Raw genomic sequence first — 27,963 nt, forward strand, 5'->3', positions numbered from 1 at the left:
CATAGCACTAATAATTTACTGTATACTTACTTCTCTGTTTTGTTAGTCTCCCTCATTAGAATGTGAACTCAATGAGGGCAGGACTTTCTGCTTTATATTCTCTTGTACTCTTTGCATCTAGAATAGTGCCTGGCACATGCTAGGCTTCAATAAATATTTGTTCAATGAATAAATTCAACAAATACATAGTACCTACTACTAACAGGCAATGTGCAGGATTAACTATTTGGTGGAAGTAGTGACAAAATGCAGTGCAGTGGGACCACAAAGAAGAGAGCAGTTAACCTGGTCCGTAGGATTCTTTGGGGAGGTTTCCTGGTTGAATTGACCGTTAAGCTGGGGTTTGAAGAATGAGTAGGAGGTAGTGAGAGTGAATAGGCTTCAGATCAAGTTTGGTGGAATGTGATTTGTCTTTTGTTTTTATTATAGTAATTTGGACTTTGATTTTCCTTTGGACTTTGGTTTTGTTAAAATTTCAGTAAACAGATACTAGGAGTTGAACTTGTTTAGTACCTTAGAAGATTTGAGCATATATTTTAATAGCAAAGTTGTATAGTTTAGTCTCAATATCATTGAAACTGTTCTAAGGGGGCTGGAAATTACCACAAATTTAGTGGCTTCATATAGCATATCACAGCAGGATTTCTCAACCTTGGCATCATTGATATTGGCCTTTTTTGGGGGGATAATCCTTTGTTATAGGTGCTGTTCTGTGCATTATAGGATGTTAAACAACATCCCTGTCTTTTATCCACTAGATACTAACAATGTGACAGCTAGAAATATCACCAGACATTGCCAAATGTCCCCTGGGGAACAAAATTGCCTTCCAGTTGAGAACCACCACATTAGAACCACTGCATTATTGTTGGGGTCTAGGAATTCCTGCCTTTAGCAACTTAACAAATGATGGGTAGGGGGAGAGAGATCTTAATACAGTAACCACATTTCTGATTCTAGAATTGGATCAAAAAGTTTGAAATTGGCAGTTCCTTATACATGATATTCATATAACTAACTTTATTTGAAGGTAGAAATAAAGTGCTTTTAAAACAGTTTGGGCTTTGCAAATTGGAGGAGAGTTCACAGGATGAGATTCTTGAGTTATACTTTGAAGGGTAAAGTTTGTAATGGGGAGGAGCACATCTCAAGGGTATTATCATTACCAAAGGCTGAACCATGTTCAGAGAGTTCTGGGAGTTGCCTGCTGGGGAGAAGGCATAGGTGAGTAAAACTCAGTTGTAGAGAGTCTTAAATGTGTATGAAGGCAAAGGAGTCTAAGCTGTTTTCCTGCACTATTTTCATCTCTATTGCTGCATAACAGAATACCACAAACTTAGTGGCTTAAAACAATACAAATTTATGTCTTTTAGTGGGTCAGGAGTCATGGCTTCATCTGGATTTTCTGTTGAGGGTCTCAAAAGGATTATATTAAACTGTCAGCTGGCTCCAGCCTCATTTGGAGGCTCGACTAGGGAAAGATCTCTTTCCAAGCTCCTTTACGTTGTTGTTGGAATTCTTTTCCTTAGCTATATGATTGAGGTCCTCATTTTCTTGCTACCTGTCAACTGGGGCCACTCTCAGCTCCTATGGGCCATTCTCAGGTCCTTGCTTTATATTGTGCCATAACTTGGCTGTTTGTTTCTTTGAGGTCAGCAGGAAAATTTCTCTTTTCAGTTACCTAGGATGGAATTTTATATAACAGAAAGTAATCAAGGTTGTAACTTCTTCCACATCTCCCCCCAACACTTTTGCTGTATATTCTATTGGCTAGGTTTTATCCACGCTCAAGGGGTGGGCATGATGTAATTGCATGGATATCAAGGGACAGGAATTTCTGGAGCCATCTTAGAATTCTGACTACCATACACACTTTTAGCTCCTTGGAGGCAGTGGCCTTTTTTCATTTTTTGCTCAGCCTTATATATCTCTGGTGCCTGGCACATAGTAAGTGCTTTATAAATATTTGTCAAGTGAATGAAATCAGTGAATGAGTGTTTGGTAGATAGTTGAGTGCTATTTGTGATTTCAGCTCCTATACTGGTAATTTTACATTGGGAAGTAGTCTAGTTTCTCTGGCTTTATTCATTTCTTCACTCTAGGTAAAACTATAAATATTTTTACCTGAAATATTAAAGTAAAACCTAAAATTATTAAAGTAAAACCTAAAATTATTTGTTTATTATCACAGGTGTCAATCAGATCTATTATGTCAGACAACACTCACTGGAAAAATAATTTAGGGCTACATTGCAGTAAACTAGCAGATTTCTTCTAAGAGCCAAAAATGTTGGCATATTTGGGGTTTTGAGGGTCTAGTGGGTGGATAGGATGTCTGAAGTTTTACATCTATTACTAGTTATTAAACATTATTTCAGAACACTGAAAATACTGATTGTTTTATAATAGCTGCATAAAAATTGGGATTTCAGTCTAACTTGTACTTATAACTTTATATATAGTTTGGTGTTATCAGTAATTATAGTTCTTCTTTTTTTTTTTTAAGATTTCATTTTTAAGTAATCTCTACACTCAACATAGGACTCGAACTTCTAACCCTGAGATCAAGAGTTGAATGCTCTACTGACTGAGCCAGCCAGGCGCCCCTACAAGCTGTTCTTCGTACTAGTCATAGGAAATATCTGCTGAGCAAAATTTAGATCTTGAGCTGGCTGTTGATAAAGTGCCATTTTATCTTCACAAAATCAGATACTTCTGATATCCAAGTTATGTTTCTCCACTAGACTTGCTGTTCAGACTGGGTTCATGGGAATCCCAGGATGTGCCAGAGAGTACTAGAAGCCACAAAGTAAGCTTGGCACATATTCCTATCAATTTTCATGATATATTAAAAGGTAAAACTTTTCCTGTTAAAACAAATACAGGTGCAGGATATTAAAGGATAGAATGCAAAATATGAATGAATTCTAAAAGTAAATTTCTTTTTAAAATTTTTTTCTTAGATTTTATTTATTTATTCATGAGAGACACAGAGGGAGAGAGGCAGAAACACAGGCAGAGGGAGAAGCAGGCTCCATGCAGGGAGCCTGATGTGGGACCTGGTCCCAGGACTCCAGGATCATGCCCTGGGCTGAAGGCAGATGCTGAACAGCTAAGCCACCTAGGCATCCCTAAAACTAAATTTCGTATAGCATATTGCTTTAGGTGGCTCCTCCTAGCTTCTCTCATACCTTGATTTATGGTCACTTTCCTCTGCCCTTCAGGTGTGTTCATGGACAAGTTTGAGAGGCACTGTACTGTACCAGGCTCCCTTTAACTGGATCTTGGCAGATGGTAAGATTCAGAGACATTTCAGGTGGAGGTTAGGCGTACAAGAAAAATCAAGGATCAGGGTCCTTTGTCTGGGAGGAGACATTTTACAGGAGGGAAAACCTGGCCTCCTGGTAGGTTGGTGGGGATCCAGCTGGTCCCAGATGGCCTCAGTCATTCATCGGGCGGACCTTAGCAGGATAACTAAGGCTCTCCACATGGTCTGTTGTTCCAAGCTCCTTTTTTTCCCCCTAAGTCTCTTTCAGTGATTTACGTGTATTCCAAAAAAAAGCAGCAGCAGAGGTTAGCAATGTCTCTTGAGGCTGAAGTTCAGAAGTGACTTCCATTACATTCTGTTGGTGATAGTAAATCACAGTGTGAGGTCAAATTCAAGGGATGGGGAAATAGACTCTTCCTCTTGATAGGAGACTGGCCTTTAAAAAACTTACCATGTGATCTTAGACAAGTTACTTACTTCCTTTAAGCCTTATTTTTTTTGTCTATAAAATGGGGATGATATTAATACCTACCTCTTGGGGTGGTTGTAAGGATGAATTATGTTGTTGCATGAAAGGATAGCTGATAGTAAGAGCTTAGTAAACATCTTTGACCGTTCTTATGTGTCTGCCTAATGAAAGTTTGGTCATCCCTGGACCTTTTTCCTTCCTGAAGTCTCCGTAACTTTCTTGTTCTTGGAAAATGTAGGGTCTTAGCAACTCATTTGATAGTATGTATTGCCTTATGTTTGTATATATACACAGCATAGCTCATCTGCTGAAGTTTGTAAGCCTCTGGAAGGTGCAGGGCAATGTTCATAGAAGTTTTTGTAGGATTCCCAGTACCTAGCCCTCAATGATGTTTAGTGAATGAGTCCCCATATTATTTAAAAGAAGATACAAGCTTTTTTTTTTTTTTTTTTTTTTTTTTTTTCTGTTGCCTTGAGTCTAGCAAGTACTTTGCTAAGAGGAAAAATTAAACTCTCCAGCTCTGGAGTCTCACTGCTTAACTGTTTAATGAAATTAGGCCTATTTACATGGAGATTTTAATTCTCAAAAGAAACAAAAACTTAATTTTTGCTGTTCTAAAAAATAAATGAAGATTTAATTTAGAGTTAGAGTTAGAAAGAGATTTAAAAGCAATAAAATACGTTTTATTTAATTTTTATTTATTTATTTATTTTTTAAATTTATGATAGTCGCAGAGAGAGAGAGAGGCAGAGACACAGGCAGAGGGAGAAGCAGGCTCCATGCACCGGGAGCCCAAAGTGGGATTCGATCCCGGGTCTCCAGGATCGCGCCCTGGGCCAAAGGCAGGTGCTAAACTGCTGAGCCACCCAGGGATCCCCAGTACGTTTTATTTTAATGGTCATTTTAATAATTTTCAAATTCTAGGAGGTATGAATTCTGAACTTTACTAGATCAAAGTATGTTCATGAAAGGGTCTGTTGGTTTTTATAAATGAAAAGCTGTATATAATAAAAAGGCTTTTTTTCTAAATTGTGGTTATTTCTTGCTGTGCAGAATAAATGTGAATGCTTCTATAATACTCTTAAGGAATCCTGTATAGGAATCAGGTTTAACTTGAAGTTAATGCTAATAGCGTGAAGTCGGGGTACAGTGAGAAAAGGTAAAAAAAATCTCGCATCTGCTGTTACATGTTGTTAACTCCCTCAGCAGACGTTAAATCATTTCAAGTACAATAATAGTGTGGGAGGTAAATTAACTAACCATTAACAATCTTATAAATACACAATTAACATGCCAGCATTTATATGACACATTGATGGGGCAGCAGTAATTTTTGATTGGGAGTTTGCAGACCTTGGAGAAGCCTCAGGCTGTTGCTTATTCAGATAAGTTTTCACAGATTGCAGGTGAGGGGGCTTGAAGTCTGTCTGGCAGAGGGAAGTAGGTGTATAGAGTGCTTTGAAAGTCTTGGAAAGGGAATTTCCTTTTAATCATTGGCTGGGTGTGAGCATTTTAAGTCATGGTTAATACCTATCTCAGGTCCTTAGGGAGTGAAGAAGTATAGGGAAGGTTCATTTGCTCATGCAGCATTATTTAAAGAAACAGAGTCTTTCGGGTATGGACTTGGTAACTGAAGTTGCATGAATCTCTAGGAGTTTTAAAAAGATACAAGATTGGGATGCCTGGGTGGCTCAGTGGTTAAGTGTGTGCCTTTGGCTCAGGTCATGCTCCCGGAGACCTGGGATTGAGTCCCACATCGGGCTCACTACGTGGAGCCTATGTCTCTTTCTCTCTCTCTGTGTCTCTCATGAATAAATAAATAAGATCTTTAAAAAATTTTTTTTCTAAGTTTTTAAAATAAATAAATAAAGTTAAAAAATACAAGATACTAACATCCAACTTTTCCCTCTGTGGTTTCAGGTCAACAAGTAGGTGATCCTTGAAGTTTCTTTCTTGTATAAAATTTCATGACTTTTATTTTTGAACAACCATTATATGCACTGCTTATTTCTTCCTATTGTATAAATCACAGTTATAGGAGTTAAGGGGAGCCTAAGGGTCTAGTCTACTGAATAACATATTTACTGTATTATATTTTCCACAAAGACCCATGACAGAAATTTCTCTCAGGCCTCAGAACTCAAAGAACTCAACAACAGGATCTTTAAAAATGTCATTTATTACTACTGTTGTAATTCTTTATTCCTTTTTGTTTTGGAAGGCTATATAATGCTTAAAATTCTTGGACTTATTAGCTGTCGGGCTTTGGGCAGATTTTGATTTGCCTTCATTTTCTCATCTGTAAAATGGGGACGAAAACAGTATCTCATAGGGTTATTTTGAAAATTGTACAAATTAGTCAATCTAAGAAAGAGCAAGTGTAGCTTTTGTAATAAATAAAGGTTAGTTATTATAATTGCTTTTTGCTTCCTCAGAAGTTTCCTGTGGGAAATGTACAATATAACATTCATACAGATTACCGTTTGCCACTTTTTTCATCTACTTTTTTTTTTTTTAAAGATTTTATTTATTTATTCACGAGAGACACAGAGAGAGAGAGGCAGAGACACAGGCAGAGGGAGAAGCAGGCTCCATGCAGGGAGCCTGATGTGGTACTCTATCCCAGGTCTCCAGAATCACACCCTGGGCTGAAGGCGGTGCTAAACCGCTGAGCCACCCGGGCTTCCCATCATCTACTTTTTTACTCTGTTGTATCTTATGTTTTTCTGTAAGCCATTGTGAACAGTTTGGAGAGCATATGTGAATAAAGTTATTTAAAATATGCTTGTAGGGGATCCCTGGGTGGCGCAGCGGTTTGGTGCCTGCCTTTGGCCCAGGGCACGATCCTGGAGACCCGGGATTGAATCCCACGTTGGGCTCCCGGTGCATGGAGCCTGTTTCTCCCTCTGCCTGTGTCTCTGCCTTTCTCTCTCTCTCTCTCTCTGTGACTATCATAAATAAAAAATAAAAATAAAATAAAATATGCTTGTATTAAGGCTTGATAGCATTAGAACATACTAAAAATTTACTTCCCTGTGTAGGGCATGTTCCAAGTTAACACATCAAGTTACATGGTCATTAATGCACACAAATGGTTCTGTGCAGTGGTAAAAGCATCCACATTGCACCTGGAACAAAACTTAGCACATCATAGGAACTTAATAAATGTTTGTTGAATGAATGAATGAAGTATAAAAGGAGATCCACCCAGTACATTAAAAACGGGCTGAGTCACTTTGGGATATCTTATGTCTTCTTACTCTGTGTGGTTGTCCCTCTGCTTTCATTTTTGTAAAATAAATCTGTATGCTTTGAGGAATCTGGAGTTAAAAAGTGGAAGAATCCATGAAAATAGGTGATCTTAGGGGAACAGACCTCCTGGAGGCTGAAATTGTTTATCCAGCAGCCTTAAAGGTATATAAAAAGGACCAGTTATCTTCAAGTCAACAATTAGTAACATCCAGGGAAGATATTCAAGACCCCAAAATAAACAGTATTTGTAAAAATGTAAAGCAGCATTTCTAAACTAGGTTCTGTGAATCTCTTATGCATTGATATATTTTAATGTTCCTGGAGGAAAAAATGTTTAAGGATTAGATAAGTTTCAGATTTGGGATATATTGCATTACAAGAGTCTCCACTCTTGTAGATTCACAATATACGTGAGTAGTTTTATCTTTTTATTTTATTTTATTTTATTTTATTTATTTATTTGAGAGAGAGTGAGCAGAGCAGAGGGAGTGAGCAGAGTGAGAGAGAGCACGAGCAGAGATGAGGGATTCCCCACTGAGCAGGGAGCCCAATGTGAGGCTCAATCCCAGGACCCTGAAATCATGACCTGAGCCGAAGGCAGACACCCAACTGACTGAGCCACCCAGGTGCCCCTACATTAGTAGTTTAAAAGCTTTGAGAAGTCTAATTAAATAGCAAGAAAACTTATTTTGTTTAATGTGGCATTTCCTAGACATTTTAAAATTTAAATTTAAAAATTTGTGGTAATATACATGTAATAAAATTGACCATTTTAACCATTTTTAAGAATGTAGGTCAGTGGCATGAAGTATATTTACACTGTTATTTACACTGTTGTGCAGTTGGAGACCGCCAGTCTCCAGAACTTTTTCATCTTTCCAAACTTAAACATATCTTACAAATATTCCCCATCCCCCTCTCCCTCCAGCCCCTGGCACTTTCCATTCTACTTTCTGTCTCTATGAATTTGATGACTCTAGGTGCCTCATATAAGTGGAATCATACAGTATTTGTCTTTTTGTGACTTAACTTCTTTGAGTATAATCTCGTCAAGGTTCATCCATGTTGTAGCATGTGCCAGAATTTTCTTCCTTTTAAAGGCTGAAGAATATCCTATTGTGTGTGTGTGTGTGTGTGTGTGTGTGTGTATATATATATATATATATATATATATGTGGTATATATATATATATATACACCACAATTTGTTTATCCGTTTTCTACCAGTTTCTTTCTTTCTTTTATTTTTTTTTTTAATATTATTTATTTATTTGAGACACACAGAGAAAGAGAGAGAGAGAGAAACAGGCTCCATGCAGGGAGCCCGATGTGGGACTCGATCCCCGGTCTCCAGGATCACACCCTGGACGGAAGGCAGCACTAAACCGCCAAGCCACTGGGGCTGCCCTTTCTACCGTTTCTAATGACTGTGTAGTATTCTGTTACATGCGTGTGTGATGACATACTCAGGCATGGATGTTTAGGTTACTTTTAGATTTTCAGTATAACAATCCTGAGATAAATATTTTTGCATAGTTATCTCTTAAAGGCAAATCCTACAAGTAGGTTTGCCCAAAAGGTACTTATTACACTTTGATAGATGATATATTACCCTCTAAAAAGTCTCAGTTTTCATTCCTTTTTACAGTGCATGAGAGGGCTCATTTCTCTGAACCCTGCCAACATTAGGTTTTGAAAATCTTTGATCTTTGCACAACTGATCAGAGAAAATAACTTGTTTTCATCTGTGTTTGGAATATCTTTGTCTTAGAAATCAAATCTACCTTCAAATGGTAGTTTGCTGCTCTTAAAGTGATTTAAAACATATTCTTTTGGTTCTAAAAGTAGTGTTAGGATAAGTTGATAGTGTCCCAAGGTGACAGTTTTGAAAGGGATAGTGAAGACAAGCTCTTATATCTGTATTAATAGAAAAAAAGCAATCCTTTCTTTATAATCACACTACACATGACATGCTCATAGATGACTTATCTCTACAACAAAATTGTATAATCCTTGGAAGACAGCAACCCTTACTGAATTTCTGCCATGTATAAGATCCTTTGTTGCCAGAAGGGATGTGGCAATGTGGCTCCTGTCCTTGTGGAACTTATAGTCTGAATCTTCAAGTACATGTCGTGGGAGGTGAGGGCATATTTCCTAGGGCAGACTTCTTGAAATTCCCTATCAGAATCAGTATTGAATAGTATTTGTTGAGTGAATGATACAGATTCCAAATTGTATGAAGTCGTAGTATACCAATAAAGAAGATGTCTGCTCTTTTTGGGGTATTTTGGGGCCTCTGTCCCACAAGGATAAAGTTAGAGACTTGCTGTGTGCCCTCAGAAGTATTTTCCCATGACTCTTTACTTCCTAAGAGGTGATGGAGCAGATCCATTTTCCGGAAAACAAACAAACAAACAAACAAACAAACAAACACATGCACATTCTGTTGAGTGTACTTAAGTATACTTTTATTTCTTTGCCCTTTGCCATTTGACTTGTTGGTGCTAGAACACCCATTAAATGTGTAGCTTCTCATTGAAGCCCTTGTTTTTTACAAGAGAAAATTATTCAATATGAAATTGAAAGTACCTGCCCCTCTGCTAGTGACTAGTTGCCTTACTCTCGTGGGAGAGACACTTACTGTGATTGCTATGAGGGTGTTTGCAGTTTTGGCCATCTGTGATGCTATGATTTTGTTACAAAACAAATACTCTCATTTATAAGTAAATCCATGATTGAATACATCTCTTTATGGTTTTATAAGTAATTCTTATTTTTATAAGTGAAACTTAAATGCTCCTCTTTAATTCTGTAATGTTTTTCTGATTAATACACTGAAAATGGTAGACTGACATTAGCATTTCTGAGACTTGGAGGAATCTCATTATATTAAATGCACTAGGACTGTGTTAGGGTATAAACTTTTTGATTCAGAGATACCTTTCCTTGGCATTTCCCATTAGCCTCAGTGTAAAATAACTACTCAGTAAATATATTTGAGGGAAAAAAATGAAGATTAGTGTAATTAATTTGATTAATTATATTTTCTCTTAATCTTGGTATCTTTAAGATCTACCGAGTGATGTCATTAGAATGTTACTAGACAAAAGTTTTTAAAACCTTTGTTGGTTATAATGATTTATTAACTAGATTTCCCCCATATTTCATTTTTAGAAGAGACGAATAACAAGAAAATCTGGTGTTGTAGGCCTTTCTAAAAATAAATACCTCTAGGACTGTTCTGGGAACATATTCAATCCAGTTTTCATGTACCTTGCATCTCATAATGATTTTGGAGGAGGAGGAAGAAGTTGACCCTGGTGACCTGCAGAGTCCTCTTTCAGAAAGGAACCACACATTTATTTTATGTGTTGTGCACTTACTAAAGAAGGATGAATGTTGATATGCTTTAGGATTATTTTAAACAAGAATTGAAAGCTGAAGTTATTATTTTTTACCATCATCATTGTTATTATTAAAAGCAGCTAATACTTAATTATGTGCCAGGTGCTCTTTTGAGCACTTTCCCTGCGTTATCTCTTATACATCTTCTCATTGCTGGAGTCCCCATTTTATTAATGAAGAAAGAAAATAGGCTCAAATAAGTTAAGGTTATTTTTTTTTTTAAGATTTTATTTATTTATTCATGAGAGACACACACAGAGAGAGAGAGAGAGAGAGAGGCAGAGACACAGGCAGAGGGAGAAGCAGGCTCCATGCAGGGAGCCTGACGTGGGATTTGATCCCAGGACTCCAGGATCATGCCCTGGGCTGAAGGCAGGCGCTAAACTGCTGAGCCACCTAGGGATCCCAAGTTAAGGTTATTTTGACCAAGATCACATAGCCAGCTAGTGGTAGGGGCACGATTTGAACCCAGTTCTGCCTGCAGTTCTTTCTCTTAACCAGTGTCCTCTAATACAGTAGTCCCCGATCATTTGCAGGGGGTACTTTCCAGGAACCACAGTGATGCCTGAAATCATCGATGGTACCAAATCCTATATGTACTATTGTTTTTTCTGCACATACATACATACCTATGATAAAGTTTAATTTTCGAATTAGACACAGTAAGATATTAATAGCGATAATAAAACAGAACAATTACAACTATACTGAATTATGTGACTGTGGTCTCCCTCCTCAGAATATCTTAATGTACTGTGCTCAGCCTTCTTGTGATGATGTGAAATGATAAAATGCCTATGTGATGAGACAAAGTAAGGTGAATGACCTAGGTATTGTGACATTGCATTAGGCTACTGTTGACTGTCAGGGTACATCAGGAGGAGGATCATCTGCTGTTGGACTGCAGTTGACCATGAGTAACAACAAACTGCAGAAAATGGGGGATCTCTGGGTGGCTCAGCGGTTTGGCGCCTGCCTTTGGCCCAGGGCGCGATCCTGGAGTCCCGGGATCGAGTCCCACATCGGGCTCCTGGCGTGGAGCCTGCTTCTCCTTCCTCCTGTGTCTCTGCCTCTCTCTCTCTCTCTCTCTCTCTCTCTATGTCTATCATAAATAAATAAATATTAAAAAAAAAAAACTGCAGAAAATGAAACCACAGATGAGAAGAGACTACCATGTTTTCTTTGTTGAGTATTCCCATTTAACTAAGGAGGTACCATTTTATTCCCAGAATATACATCATTTTAGTTTCAACAGGATTCAGGAAGCAGTTCTTACAATGAGATTTCTAAAGTAAGAAATTAATTTGGTAGCAGAGAAGTTTGATTAGTAAAGTTTATTTTAAAAGCACAATACTGGGGCGACTGGACGGCTCAGTCAGTTAAGTGTGATTTCTGCTAAGGTCATGGTTTCAGGGTTGTGAGATTCAGCTGCATGTCAGGTTCTGTGCTTTGTGTGGAGCTTCCTTGGGATTCTTTCTCTCCCTCTGCCCCTTCCTTTATCCCTCCCTCTTTCCCAAAAATAAAATAAAATAAAAGCACAATACTCTCTTAAACCAGAAGAAAGGAAAATGTGTTTATTGAACAAAATTACTTTGGTGGGTTTTTTTTTTTTTTAATTCCTAGTAACTCAAAGTATTGTCTGTGTTCTTTTAGTTGCCTCACAACCATATGACAAAGACAAAGATGAAATGTTAACAGAAGGGATGCCTGGGGATCCCTGGGTTGCGCAGTGGTTTGGCGCCTGCCTTTGGCCCAGGGTGCGATCCTGGAGACCCGGGATCGAATCCCACGTTGGGCTCCCGGTGCATGGAGCCTGCTTCTCCCTCTGCCTGTGTCTCTGCCTCTCTCTCTCTCTCTGTGTGACTATCATAAATAAATACAAATTAAAAAAAAAAAGGGGTGCCTGGGTGGCTCAATGGTTGGGCACCTGCCTTAGGCCCAGGGTGTGATCCCAGAGTCCTGGGATCGAGTCCCACATCGGGCTCCCTGCATGGAGCCTGCTTCTCCCTCTGCCTGTGTGTCTGCCTCTCTCCCTCTTTGTGTGTCTCTCATGAATAAATAAATAAAATCTTAAAAAAAAAAAGTAAACAAAAGAAAGGACAGTTTCATACTTTCACACGTAATTTGAGGAAAATATGACTTGTTCCCCTGTGACCTTATAGAGTAATGAGGAGACTGCATTGGAATGAAGGAGAAAGAAAGGAAAATTTATTGTTTTAACAGTAATTATGTGCTTTGAGTGGTCTAAGGAGTCACTATTAATTTGTTTTGCAAAAGAGGAAGCCATCCTCATTGACCAGAGCTGTAGCCCCTAGTGTTTATAAGGATTTCCTTTCAGCTTAGGCTTAATCCTTGTAAGCTCCTAGGTACAGGGATAAATGTTGATTTTCAAGGTAGCATTGTACCACATTGAATTTGTTTGAAAAATGATTCAGTCATCTTCTTTTTTATTCTTAAATATTGCTGTGTACATCATGTTTCTAGGGAGGTGAGCACGTGAACAATATGAAGAGGAGAAAATAGCCTTTTAAGGAAATTGGCCCACAGAAAGGATGGCCTTCTTGGACAATCCAACTATCATTCTAGCTCATATCCGACAGTCACATGTGACCAGTGATGACACAGGAATGTGTGAAATGGTTCTCATTGATCATGATGTTGACCTAGAGAAGATTCATCCTCCTTCAATGCCTGGAGACAGTGGGTCAGAAATTCAGGGAAGCAATGGTGAGACTCAGGGCTATGTATATGCCCAGTCAGTCGATATTACCTCAAGTTGGGACTTTGGTATTAGAAGACGCTCAAATACAGGTAAACATTGCCTTTTAGTCATGTCTTCTGAACTTTAAATCAGTCAATAATCTTACAGAATAATGCATAATGCTGGAATAGGTTTAATGGGGAAAGTGTCTATTAATTGGAACATGCATGTATTACAGTGAGTCTAAACAACTCCATTTCTGTGACTGAATGGAGAGTGCCTCTGGAATGACGTTATTAAAGGAAGTAGAAACTGAATAGATAAAAAAAGGTGGCTATCAGAGGCATGTTGGATGTTCTGTTTCTAAAAAGTCCTCACGTAGAAAGAGAAATAGACTTGTTTTGAGTATTTTCATAGAGCAACATTAGTCCCAGTGGGTAGACTACCTGGTAGCCGGTTTCAGGTTGACATAATAAAGAACCTTTAATACAGAGAGCTGACTAGCCAAGGAATGATGCTGCTGGAGCCATTTTTTGGCCTTGGAGGGATTGTGGGAGGGTGGGGGGAGCATTGGAGGTAAATAGCTGAATATTTGTTAGGGCTGCTTTTAATAGCAGTCCCCCTGTTTTTGATATATTATCTTTATTTTCTTAAATTGGTCTCTACCCTTTGATCTTTGTGGCTTGAAAATGCTATTCTTTGGTACATACATATTCAATCATTAGCTTTTAAAAACTTACCAATGCCTATTTTCCAGCTTATGTGTTTTGGGAATCTTTCACGGGGAATGTGATGAACCAAGGCCTTTACTTAGATAAGTTATTTAGAATCCATAATGTAGTTCTGATATGACAGGGTGTTCTAGGAGATGATTTTTATTAGGTAATCAGAAAATATAATCTCCACTAATCAGTAGGAGTAACCTGCTAACTCCCAGGAAAAGTAATGGTAGGAGATGTCGTAGATCATAGAAAATATTTACATGTTTATTTTCGTGGTCAAAATGTAAAATGTACTTAAAGAAGTACTGCAGGATACAATATACAGTGCAAGACATGTTAAGGTTTTGGTTCGGAATTCAGCATTCTGTGACATCTCCAAAGAATAATTTGCTCTCATGATGAAAATAATTAATAGCATTTCCCAGTAGCTCAAAGAACTTTTATCAAAATAGGATTTGAGTGAAGGTTTGAATATAATTTAGAACCATTGATTCTCAGTTCTCTAGCTGAAACTGACTTCCTTTGCAAGTTATTGAGGTGGTATCTTATATGACAGGTTAAATGGATTTCAGTAGGAGAATGCTGCTAAATTGAGACCTTTCTGATTGTATTACTTTGGCTGTACCCTTCACATTTATTAATTGCAATTGAATGTATTTTCCTTCAATGGAATTTGGTTAGATATAGTGACATTGTCAAAATGCTTTTGCCGGCACAGTTTACATTTATGGCAAGACTAGTTTCAGTATTTCCCTACCACAATGCTAAGGCAGGAGTGTATGTTATCCTACCTTGCAAGAGGTTGAAAGATAAATTTACTTATTTTTTGTTAGCATTGTTCCAAGATAGGAAGTTGAAGCTAACTCGAGAAATAACATCAATTATGACTTTCTTTTCCATTGTGGTTTTCCTATGCAGTAGTTGTTAATATATGCTGAACAATATTTCTTTAATAAAAGATTGGTTCACTGATTTTTTTTTTTTTTAGTTCACTGATTTTTGAAGGTTGATCAGCCAGTGGTAATATAATCTCACAAATGCATGATTTTAGGTGATGCTTTTGTTATTGTTGTTGGAATTTCTTAAGAATAACTTAGATGCAATAATTACAATTGTGGAGTGTCCTAGTGACCAAAGAATGTACTTTTTAATCCTTTCAGCATATCTTAAAATTTTGTATAAGAAAAATTATTCTTTTTAAGATTTGACTAATGTTACGAAGATACAAATCATTTATTTTACTACCTATAAACTGTTTGAGCCCACTGAAGAAAAGCTATGCTAATTTATATAGCTTTGACATTTTATAATTTTCATGATTTTTAGATAAAGGATTTTATATTTAAAACTTTAATAGTCTAGTCTGAGTTCATTTATCTTTAATTTTTGAAACGGGTAGAGTAATTCATAACAGTAATTTTATTCCTGTAATGTAATATTCACTTCAGTTCATTTGTGCATTAAAATTCCTTTAAGACCGTTATTAATGATTTATATAATGAAATGTCATATTAATCACAGAAGTTTTCACATTTTATTATTCTCTTCCATGTTAATACTATCTTTATGATCTCTATTAATGTTTTATATCCTCTAATTTCAATTATAAATCAAGAATATTTTCATGTTTTTGTTGGTATTTGCTTTTCAGGGGTGCCACCTTTAAAATTTTATGACTTTTTCCCTACATGTGCAATATAAAACATCTTTATTCATATAAAGGTAGTTAATTATGTCTTTGTTTATAGTAAACTTTCATTGACAAACTTATAGTTATAATATTTCTTTTCAAGCTCAAAGATTAGAACGACTCCGAAAAGAGAGACAAAACCAGATCAAATGCAAAAATATTCAGTGGAAAGAAAGAAATTCTAAGCAATCAGGTAAATGGAAAAAATTTTAATTGTTAATTTGAGATTTTTATATTTAGTTATATTATTAAATAAGAGCTTTTATTTTTAATTCATCTTTTCAAATCCTCTGAGCAGATACCTCTTGTATTTTGAGCTTTGTTTTCACTTGGGTACATTGGCCCTCTGAAGCCATGTGTTCTTTAGGTCTTGTGTTTTTGGTCACTCTTCATTTTGCATCACAGGAATTGGTCTGTGTAAGGCATGTTTTGTACAAACTGTCATGCCAGTATTTTGTTCTTAGAGCCAAGGAATACCTATGGTTTGGATGGGCCTCTGGGTTATAGATTCCTCCTGGCAGTTCCGACCTAGACTTTCCCTTATCTCATTAGTGGCCAAAATAACAATCTTTTTTGCATATATGCTAATTCTCCCTTTAGCTTAACAAGCATTATGTTGCTGGTATTGTCAGTATTTGTAGTTAGTGTTCATATGGTATTTGTAGTAAAAGCTGGCCATATTACTGATTTTCAAATCTTGAATCTCAGCAAGAAAAAATTAAAAAATCCAAAATGCTATTGAAGTATCTTCTAATGTTTATATTATGTGTCCTAGGTTTTCTGTTTTTTTCCTTTCAAAAAAATGTCTGTACTTTGTCTTCTATGTCTTCTAGCACCTACTACAACTCTGGCATGTAGTAGATGTCCAATTAATTTTTGACTGACTTCACTGCTACATAATATTTATAAAACTAACAATATTAATGATTATTATTATATTAACATCAGTACCTACCTAGTGCTGTTCTAAGCACTTTATGTACATTACCTCCAACGCAGCAATCTTATAAGGTATAGATATTGCTGTTGTTATCAGATGAAACAGAGATTGAGAGAGCTTTAACTTGCTACAGTGATAAGCCTGGAAAGTGGAAGTGCAATAGAGCTGTATTTTCTATCTCTGTCTGCAACTAAAGGCCAATCTCTTCTGCTAAACCATACTATATAAAGTGATTATTGCTTTCTCCTGCTGTGGTTGTATACTCAAGTGTGCTTAGTGGGTATGATTTTCTTAATGATGGCTTCTAAATGTAGAACCAAAAATCTCATTCACTTCTTTCTTAGGTCTCACTTCTATGACTTCCTATGGTTCTCCTTGAGTATCTATTTAATTTTACTCTTGATGTGTTAAAAATCTCTCTAGGCTGGCCTTTTCTGTTGATCCAGTTAATACTTCTCTCTTGTGTTTATCACAGACTGAAAACCTTTATATTGTTTATCTTGTCCACTTTCTTCAAATTTATCATGTATCTTAATGCCTTTACTATTAATCTTTTCTTAATGAATATAGAGCCAGTTTATCTAAGCTCATCTCTCCAGCTACCCTTTGTTTTGCCTTTACTTCCTTATCTTAAAACAATTACAAATAAATAGGATGAATAGAGCACCTCAGATAGAACTGCATCAATCCCCTTTACAATGTGAGAAGTTCTTCAACTTAAATTTTGATACATCTTCCACTTACTCCTTAAAGTCTAATCCACTTTAACTTCTGTTTAGTGTTTCATAGAATGTGCTAGAGAAATAAATAGGCTCCTTTTTGCTTTCATTTGGAGCCATACTGTTCATTATTGGTGTATACTTCTTCCTCAGTTTCCATCCCTCTTATTTCCGTCTCTCGCAGATTTCAGTAATTGACCCTATGATCTTACTGCTAGAAAAGCTCCTTCTTAATATACTTGACCCCTCTTTGAAATATTGACCTTGAGCCAGGCCAGTGAACCCCATCATTGTACAGAGGAATGGTTTTGAATTTTCTGTTCAGCTGGGTTCCACTGTTACCACAGGTTGGCATTCTGGGTGTCCTAAAACGTGTTGGAAAAGTGGAGTCAGCGGTCCAGTAAACATCTACCTGGTAAACTGAGGAGCCACTCTGTTTTTACACAGCTCTCAAGCACATACTCTCTTTTGGCAAGACATGCCACAGCTAGATCCTTTCGATCTTCATTGAGAATTTTGGTTAGGTAATCATTTATTCATTCCCTCATTCTTTTTCTACTGTTTACATTTTGCTAAAAATCCTTTCATCTGTTTTTTTAATCCTTTATCTTATTCTATTTTAAAAAAAATCATTATTATGAATATGATGACCTCCCTTGGAATGTTTTTCTTCCATAGTTATTCTGTCTACATCCTGTCCATCCTTCAAGATACAGCAGAAATGCAGGTTTTTCATAGAAAAGTTGGAAGGGATTTGAGAAGCTGTCTGGTTCATACCCTGAGGTCCTTTGTGAGCTTACTGAGCCATATGCCCTGAGACCACATGATAAAGATCTTTGTAGTATTTCTGTAGCCAGAACTGCATGGGTAAATGTGAAGGTGGTCATTGGAAGAAACCTTGGCAGGAACAATGTCAAATCAAGCCCTGGCATGCATATATTTATATTTATATTTAAGATTTTATTTTTAAGTAATCTCTACACCGAACGCGGGGCTTGAACTTAGGACCCCAAAATCAAGAGTCGTGTGCTCTTCCCAACTGAGCTAGCCTGGTGCCCCAAGCCCCAGTATTTTAAATTTCATTGCTTTAAAATGGTGTTGGTAATATGCCTTACAAAATTTATTATCGCTGAGTCATTTAACAAATTTCTCTTCCATACCTTCTGTGTGCATAATAATTCTGTGCTAGGTGATTGGGAAATAAATAATTCCTGCCCTCTAAAAGTTTGAAGTCTAGTAAAAAGACAAAGCTATTTACACATGAATTAAATAATAACTCAGAAATATTGTAGTGTGTATATCAATTATTTATGAATATTCTTGAAGTTTTCTTTATGTCTTTTCTAGTATTGGTTCCCTAAAACAGCAGTTGCCAGATACAATGACTGTAAAAATCAGAAATGCATCCAAAAGTGCATGTTATAATGGCTTCTGTATAAATTTTTGTCCCTACCTGTGGAATTCCTAATTCAAAAGATAGAGATCAGGGTCCATAAGTCTATATTTTTCAGAAGCTCCCTGGGTGATTCTTAGGAGTAACCAGAGCTGGGGATCACTGGCATATAAATATGCCAGCCACCAAGTTTGTTTCCTCTTCATGCAAATCCAGCAACTTAGCTGTTAATATTTCTGTATTGTATGTGAGAAAATTGGAGCACAGAGGCTAAGTAACTTTTTCAAGTTACTTACAAATAGTAAGTGGCAAAGCCAGAATTATTCTTCTGGCAGTCTGACCCCAGAGACTGTAGTCTTTCTACTCTCTCCCATTCTCTTCCATATTATTGGCAGAAAGGAGCTGCCCCTGGAGCTTTGGGTATTGAGGCCTTGTTCCCTTGTTCCCTTCCTCCTCTGTGTTAGCAATGGCAACGGTTGAGGAAAGTTGCCAAGGCCTCTATGTTAAAAGAAAATTTCATTATAGGAAATCTGAAAGAAAATATAAAAATGAAAATAAGCTACAAGTATTCTCATATTCAGAGGAACTGCTTTTGTTAACATTTTGATGTATTTTTTCTAGATTCTATTTATATAATACATATATTTTAAATATTCTAAACATCTTATGATCTTTTTTGTATTTTTTTTATATATACAAATAGTACATAAATTGTTTTGTCTTGTCTCCATATTGTTCCTGCACTTTTACATTTCTTATTAAGGTTATTTCCAGATGTTTTTTATTTGTGCTACCCTTGTAATTAGCATCTTCTTCCCCATAACTTTCTTACTGCTCTTGTGAAGGAATCTATTGTCTTTATGTATCTGTGTATATCTGTTTTGTATCCAGCCACTAACTGAATCCTTACTAGTTCTAATATGTATTCCCATCTTCCTGAATACTATCCTATGTGCTTTTTCATAAGCCTGATGATAATTAAATTTCTAGGCTATTGTTTTTTCAGTTCTCTGTTGGGGACTTCCAACTGTTTATAGTGATTAGAACTCTTCAGCTGCAAATGACAAAGAGCAAGTGAAGTTGAAGAGCAGCTTGAAAAAAAAAAAAAAAGGCAGGGGGTGGGGGGGAATCCCTGGGTGGCTCAGTGGTTTAGTGCCTGCCTTTGGCCCAGGGCGTGATCCTGGAGTCCCAGGATTGAATCCCGCATTGGGCTCCCTGCATGGAGCCTGCTTCTCCCTCTGCCTGTGTCTCTGCCTCTCTCTCTCTCTCTCTCTCTCTCTCTGTGTGTGTCTCTCATGAATAAATAAAATGTTTAAGGAAAGAAAAAAAGTTTTGTTTTTTTGTTTTGTTTTTTTTTTTAAGAGCAGCTTGAAGTTGAGCAACTCAAGAGGTACACCTGTGCCAGAAGGAAGAGCTCTCATTACCAGCTCCGGTTTCATTTCTGCTTCTTTGGGCCCATTCTCTCTCCTTCCTCCCTCTCTTTTGCTTCCTTATCCCCACAGCTTTTGCCTCCTTATCCCCTACTTTTTCTGCTTCTCTGGTCCATAGTTAATCATTTAACAAGTTTTTATTAAGCTCCTAAAATATGCAAGGACAGCTATGTACTTGTAGCCCTAGACAATACAGCAGTGAACAAGACAAAGTCCCTGTCTTCATGGATCTTGTGGGGTAGATAGACAATAAACACACCCAGTATTGTCAGAATGGGATAAGTGGCATAGTGAAAAATATAGCCAGGCAAGGGGGAGTAAGGAATGCTAGGTAGGAGATTTTGCTATCAGTTTTTATTTTTAAAAAAGATTTTAGGGGATCCCTGGGTGGCGCAGCGATTTGGTGCCTGCCTTTGGCCCAGGGCGCGATCCTGGAGACCCGGGATCAAATCCCGTGTCGGGCTCCCGGTGCATGGAGCCTGCTTCTCCCTCTGCCTGTGTCTCTGCCTCTCTCTTTCTCTTTCTCTGTGTGACTATCATAAATAAATAATAATAAAAAAATTTGAAAAAAATAAATAAAAAAGATTTTATTTATTTATTTGAGAGAGAGAGAGAGAGAGCAAGGGTGGGGCAGAGGGAGAAGCAGACTCCCTGCCCTGAGAAGGGACCCACATGCGGGGCTTGATCCCGGGACCTGGAGATCATGACTGGAGCTGAAAGCAGCCGCTTAACCAATTGAGCCACCCTGGCATCCTGCTGTTTTATATAGGGTGATCAGGGAAGGAAGGCCTCATTGGAAAGGTGATGCTTGAGCAGTTCTTGAAGGAATAAGCCAGGCATATATTGGAAAATGGGTGTCCTAAGATGAAGATCAAGTGCAAAGGTTCTGTGATGGAAGTTTTCCCAATGTATTCAAAGAATAGAGAGGAAGGATGCTTACTTACTGACTAGAGTAGAAAAGGGCAAGAGTGGGCTTAGAGAGGTATTGAGAGAGCTGATCATGGAGGATATTGTAAGGAACTTAATTTTTACTCTGGAAAAGGTGATTTGATCTGAGTAGTGATGTGATTGATAAATTACTTACTCCCCCCACCCCTGGTTTAAATTTAAACAGTTTTTTATTATGGAAAATTTCAAACATATACAAAAATAGAATGGTATCATGAACCCCAAGCTTCAGCAATTATCATGACCAGTCATGTGTGTGTATGTATGTATGTATTTAGAGAACACTCAAGTGGGGGGGATGGAGGGGCAGAAGAAGAAAGAGGGAGAGAGACAATCTCAAGCAGACTCCGTGCTAAGCTTGGAGCCTGACTCAGGGCTCTATCCCATGACCTCTAGATCATGACCTGCACTGAAATCAAGAATCTGACCCATGAAGGCACCCCTCTCAGTTATTTTTAAGCAAATCCCATGTACAATATGAAATTATAATTTCATACCTAAATACTTGTGTATTTTTCTAAATATTTTATTCATTTATTCATGAGAAACACACACAGAAAGAGAGAGAGAGAGAGAGAGGCAGAGACACAGGCAGAGGGAGAAGCAGGCTCCATGCAGGGAGCCTGATGCAGGACTCGATCCCAGGACTCCAGGATCATGCCCCAGGCCAAAGACAGGCACCAAACTGTGGAGCCACTCAGGGATCCTCCTACTTGTGTATTTTTTTTTTTTAAGATTTTATTTTTATTTATTCATGAGAGACACACAGAGAGAGAGGTAGAGACACAGGCAAAGGGAGAAGCAGGCTCCATGCAGGGAGCCCGACGTGGGATTCGATCCAGGTTCTCCAGGATCACACCCCGGGCTGCAGGCGGCACTAAACTGCTGCGCCATCCAGGCTCCCCTACTTGTGTATTTTTAAATGCATAAGAAAACTGCAGTACTACCACTTTTCCAAAAAATTAGCAGGAATTCTTTGATATTAACAAATACTTCCTTGATTGCCTCAAATGTTTCTTTTTCTTTTGCCAGTTCATTCAGGTCTAGATGTAAGGTCCACATGTTTGTTTGACGTGTTCCATTTCCTTTTTAATCTGTAGATTCTCCTTTACTTTTTTTCATTGTAATTTATCTAAGAAACTGGCTCATTTGTCCTATTGAATTTCCTACATTCTAGACTTTGCTAATTGTATCTCTGTGGTCTCATTTAATAGGTTCCTCTGCCCTCTTTATTTCCTATAAACAGGGAGTTAGATATAAAACTTGCTTAGATTGAAGCTTGATTCTTTGATAAGAATATTCTGTATATACTGATCTAAACTTCATATTGCATCATATCAGGAAATATGGAATATGTCTTCTTGTCTTTTTTTGTGAAGTTCAGATGGTAGAATTAGGTGTTGTTCACCCATTATTAAGTTACTCCCATCAGCTTTTCTTCTAATGGTTTTAGTGGCCATTGATGGGCATTACCTAGATGAATTATTTCATCAGAGTTGCAAAATAGTGATTCTAATTTTATCGGTTTTCCTATAAAGAACAACTTTTCCTACTCTATTATTTGGTTATTCTCAGATATAGTTCCTACAGAAAAGACAGGATAAATGCTTGATTCTTACATACTTCCTTCTGTAGATTGGCCAGAATTGGCCATTTGTTTAGAGAGTCTTGGTTCTTTTTTAGTGGTAAATGGCACTGAAAGACCAAAACTTGAACTCTAGAGATGCTTACTGAATTGTTTTTTGCTTGTAGGCCTTTTAGGGGATAGGGCTCAGAAAAAGATAAATTTAAGAGGAAATACATTGTGAGTTAATGCTGATAATTCCTATATGTATTTAGGATTATAGAGTGTTTACTTTGATTTTATGTTTATGTATTTTTTCTTATGCTGAAAATCGTGGTTCCAGAATAGAAACATCACTATCATTACACTGTGATTACTAAAAATAGTTTAAGATTTTTTTTTTCCCTTTTGATATGTTCCATTAGGGAACATACAAATTGCTGTGTGATAAAGTTACTTAAAATAATTTCTCTCTTTCTAGTTAAAATGCCAACTCAATATTATACTTAGGTTTGTTCATTTCATTTTGCTTTTATTTTTAGAGATTGCACTTCTACTTTTCTTTAATAACTATATAAGACATTTATATGGCTCTAAAGTTGAATGCATAAAACAAGGTAAAATCAGAGAAATCTAGCTTCAATTCCTGTCCCTTCTATTCTTATTATAGGTAGTTATCTATCTATCTATCTATCTATCTATCTATCTATCTATTTATTTAGAAAGGATGGGTGGGGGGCAAAGGTAGAGGGAGAGAGAATATTTTAAGTAGGCTCCATGTCTAGCACAGAGCCCAATGCAGGGTTCTGTCTTAACAACCCTGAGATCATGGCCTGAGTCTAGAGTTGGATGCTTAACTGACTGAGCCACTCAGGCGCCCCTAGATAGTCAATTTAAAAAAGGTTTTGGTTCTTCTGTTCACTTAAATCTCTATATAAGCATATTTATATTCATATTCTTTTTAGGTTAGGGGCTCCTGAGTGGCTTAGTTTGTTAAATGTCTGCCTTCAGTTTAGGTCTTGATCTCTAGGTCTTGTGATTGAGCTCTATCAGGCTCCCTGCTCAGCGTGGAGTCTGCTTCTCCCTCTGCCCCTCCCCTGCTCATGCTCTCTCACACTCTCTCTCTCAAATAAATAAATATAATCTTCAAAAAGAAAGCATACTGTACATACTGTTTTATGTAGAACTTATTTCACTTAGCAACACATTCTGGGAATTACCCTGGTGAATATATAGAGATAAGCTTCATTCCATTTTAAAGCTTCATAGTATTCTGTCACATTGATGTGCTGTAGTTTAGCTAACTAGTTTCCTGTTGAAGGACATTTGGTTATTTTCAGACTTTTGTTGTTGCAAAGCACTGCAGTGAATAGCCTAATGCATGTGTGTTGTGTTGTATTTTTAAAAAAATATTTTATTTATTTTTTCATGAGAGACAGAGAGAGAGAGAGAGAGAGGGAGGGAGAGGCAGAAACACAGGCAGAGGGAGAAGCAGGCTCCATGCAGGGAAGCCTGATGCAGGACTAGATCCCACAATCTTGGGATTCTGAGCCAAAGGCAGATGCTCAGCCGCTGAGCTACCCAGGGGCCCCTTTTGTGTTGTCTTTTGTTTGTTTTCCCCAGTGTATCTAAAAATCCTCTAGGTGGTATTGTTGGGTCAAAGCGTAAATGTGTGATTTCCCTCAGTATTGCCAAATACCCCTCCACAAGTGTTTTTCTCTTTTCTTTTCTTTTCTTTTTTTAAGATTTTTTTTCCCTAAAGATTTTACTTATTTATTCATGAAAGGCATACACACACACACACCACACACACACACAGAAAGGCAGAGACAGAAGCAGGCTCCATGCAGGAAGAACTCCAGGATCACACCCTGACCCAAAGGCAGGCACTCAACCACTGAGCCACCCAGGCGTCCCAAAGATTTTGTTTTTATAAAAAGATTTTGTTTATTAGAGAGAGACAGAATGAGAGAGAGAGAGAGCATGAGTTGGGGGAACAGGGAAGGGTAGAGGAAGAAGGAGAAGCAGACTCCCTGTTGAATAGGGAGTCCAATATGGGGCTTGATCCCAGGCCTCTGAGATCATGACCTGAGCCAAAGGCAGACGCTTAACTCACTGAGCCACCCAGGCACCCCCATAGGTGCTTTTTCTGTTTTGCCTTCCTCTAATAGTGTGCAGAGTGTTATTTCCCATAGTCATAAACTTTTAGATTTTTGCCAATTTCATAGATGTGGAATAGTATCTCAGCATAATTTTAATTTGCATATCCCTTATTATAAATGTTGTTGAGCATCTTTCCACTTATTAAGAGCCATTTGAATACCTTTTTTTGTGGACATTTCATATTTTTTTGTCCCATTTTTCCATAGAGTTGTTGGTCAGTGTCTTCTCTACTTTTAAAATCTTTGTATAGGGATCCCTGGGTGGCGCAGGGGTTTGGCGCCTGCCTTTGGCCCGGGGCGCGATCCTGGAGACCCGAGATCGAATCCCACGTCGGGCTCCCGGTGCATGGAGCCTGCTTCTCCCTCTGCCTGTGTCTCTGGCTCTGTCTCTCCTTCTATCTCTCAAGAATAAATAAATAAAATCTTTAAAAAAAATAAAATAAAATAAAATCTTTGTATAGGGTAGCCCAGGTGGCTCAGTGGTTTAGCACCACCTTCAGCTCAGGGTGTGATCCTGGAGACCAGGAATTGAGTCCTAGAGGGGATGCTTCTCCCTCTGCCTGTGTCTCTGCCCCCCGCCCCTCTCTGTGTGTCTCTCATAAATAAATAAATAAAATCTTTAAAAAATAAAATCTTTGTATAATAGGAAAATTAATTTTTGTTTTTTCCTAGTTTATCATTTTTCTTTTTACTTTGCTAATTTTTTCCTATACAAAGATTTTTATTTTATGTGGTAAAATTGATCAGTTTTCTTCTTATTATGATGTTTACTACTTAAAATTTTATTTATTTATTTTTTTAAAAAAAGATTTTATTTATCTATTCATCAGAGAGAGAGCGAGAGCGAGAGAGAGGCAGAGGGAGAAGCATGCTCCATGCAAGGACGCGGGACTCCATCCTGGGTTTCCAGGATCACGACTGGGCGGAAGGCGGGGCTAAATCGCTGAGCCACCCGGGCTGCCCAACTTAACATTTTAAAAGATTCCTGTTGGCTGCTGTTGGAAAGAGAGGGGCAGGAGTGGGCCTAGGGGAGGCAAGGGGAGAAACAAGATGTTTGAAGGTGATGGTAATAATCTAGTGTTGGTAGCTGTCAAGTGGTTCTGGTTATATCCTGAGATATCTGTTTATGGATAGGATATTAGACACGAGAGAAAGAGAATAGTGGAGATGACTCCCAAGTTTTTGCCTATCACGATTCGGTTACCATTAACTGAGAAGGAGAAGCCTGTGAAAGGGGCAGATTTGGGGGAAGATCAAGAGTTGGGTTATGGGGCAGCCCGAGTGGCTCAGCGGTTTAGCGCCACCTTCAGCCCAGGGCCTAATCCTGGGGACCAGGGATGGAGTCCCACGTCGGGCTCACTGCATAGAGCCTGCTTCTCCCTCTGCCTGTGTCTCTGCCTCTCTCTCTTTCATGAATAAATAAATAAATAAAAAAGAGTTGGGTTATGGACATGTAAACTTCGAGATACCTATTAGACCTCCAAGTGGAGGTATCAAATAGTTGAATATATGAGCCTGTAATTTCAGGGAGTGTTTAGGTCTATGAGTAATTATTTGGGAGCTGTCAGCATGTAGAGGATATTTATTTAAGTTTTCCCTTTTATTCGTTTTTTTATTGTGGTATGTTTTCTATATTCTGAAATGTACAGATATTAAGTGTGCAGTTTGATGACTTATGACAAATATATACACCTGTGTAACTGCATCCCAATCTGGTATAGAGCATTTCTGTGCCCCAGAAAGTTCCCTTGTCCCTCTTTCTAGTCAGGCTACTCCCCAGAGACAGCTGTTGTTCTGATTTATATTACCACAACTTAGTTTCACCTCAAGTTTATAATATTTAAAGATTTTTTTAAAAATTAATGAGTGATAGAGAGAGAGAGAGGGAGGCAGAGACACAGGGAGAGGGAGAAGCAGGCTCCATGCAGGGAGCCTGACATGGGTCTTTTTTTTTTTTCTTTAATAAATTTATTTTTTATTGGTGTTCAATTTACCAACATACAGAATAACACCCAGTGCTCATCCCGTCAAGTGCCCCCCTCAGTGCCCGTCACCCAGTCACCCCCACCCCCCGCCCACCTCCCCTTCCACCACCCCTAGTTCGTTTCCCAGAGTTAGGAGTCTTTATGTTCTGTCTCCCTTTCTGATATTTCCCACACATTTCTTCTCCCTTCCCTTATATTCCCTTTCACTGTTGTTTATATTCCCCAAATGAGTGAGAACATATAATGTTTGTCTTTCTCCGATTGACTTACATCACTCAGCATAATACCCTCCAGTTCCATCCACATTGAAGCAAATGGTGGGTATTTGTCGTTTCTACTGACATGGGTCTTGATCCCGGGTTTCCAGGATCAGGCCCTGGCCTGAAGGTGGTGCTAAACTGCTGAGCCACTGGGGCTGCCCTCAAGTTGATAATATTTAAAACAGAAGGCTGGATAATCACTAAGAGTGTGAATATACATAGAGAAAAGAAAAGGCCCAAAAACTATGATTTGAGGAATGCCAAAGATTTGAGGGGAAAATGAGGAATTGGCAAGGAAACCAAGAGTATCCTGCAAGATAGCATGAGAACCAGATGGAATGGAGTCCTAGAAACCAACTGAAAAAGCGGTTTCACAAAGAAGTGAGTGATGTCACAAGGTCTTGAAAGATGAGGATTCAAAATTTACCCATAGATTTAGCGATAAGGGGATCATTGGTGACCTAAAAAACTGCTTTCGTGGAGTGATGGGAAGGGCCTGATTGGAGTGGGTTCCAGGGAATGGGAGGAGAGAAACTGGACAGGAAGAATATAGTCATTTTGAGGAGGAGAAAGATGGCCTAGTAACTGGAAAGGGAGTAAAGGATCAAAGGAGGATTTATTGGATTTATTTTTATTTATTTGTTTGTTTTAAAAGATTTATTTATTTGGGAGAGAGAGAAAGAGAGTGCATGCATGTAAGCAGGGGGAGGGCCAGAGGCAGGGGGAGAGAAAATCCTCAAGCAGATTCCTTGCCTGCACGAGCCCAACATTTGGCTTGATCCTGGGACCCTGAGATCATGACCTGAGCCAAAAACCAAGAGTCACATGTTCAATTGACTAAGCCACCCAGGTGCCCCCCCCTTTTTTTTACTGAGCAGTATTTCAGTATTTTTGTGTGCTTACACAACTAATCCAGTAAGAGAGAAAGCTGAAAATGGGAGAGATTGCTTGAGTGTTGCCCTTGAGTCAGCAAGAAGTCAGCCCTTGAGTGCACAAAGGAGGGGCTGGCCTGAGGTAGGGGCTTAGGCACAGTAATAGGCAAGACAAGTAGA

At 38.1% G+C, this 27,963-nt stretch overlaps 1 protein-coding gene across 10 annotated transcripts in view; it reads left to right on the forward strand.

Annotated features, from left to right (window-relative positions):
- MAPKAP1 (MAPK associated protein 1) overlaps positions 1-27,963 on the forward strand; it is a 255,479-nt gene that overhangs the window by 17,753 nt on the left and 209,763 nt on the right. For 4 of the 10 annotated variants that reach the window (XM_026009306.2, XM_026009309.2, XM_026009307.2 and 1 more), the window contains 2 exons: positions 12,882-13,208; positions 15,614-15,703. The exons of 1 other annotated variant lie outside the window; for it this stretch is intronic. In XM_026009306.2, coding sequence (XP_025865091.1) covers positions 12,950-13,208; positions 15,614-15,703 — 349 coding nt within the window. In that variant the 5' untranslated portion in view covers positions 12,882-12,949. Of the gene's footprint in view, positions 1-3,224; positions 3,295-12,881; positions 13,209-15,613; positions 15,704-27,963 lie in introns of all 10 variants that reach the window. 5 more of the 10 variants (XM_072748606.1, XM_072748605.1, XM_072748608.1 and 2 more) reach the window with 3 other exon arrangements.

Source organism: Vulpes vulpes, chromosome 2, assembly GCF_048418805.1.
Source record: "Vulpes vulpes isolate BD-2025 chromosome 2, VulVul3, whole genome shotgun sequence".
Classification (NCBI taxonomy): domain Eukaryota; kingdom Metazoa; phylum Chordata; class Mammalia; order Carnivora; family Canidae; genus Vulpes; species Vulpes vulpes.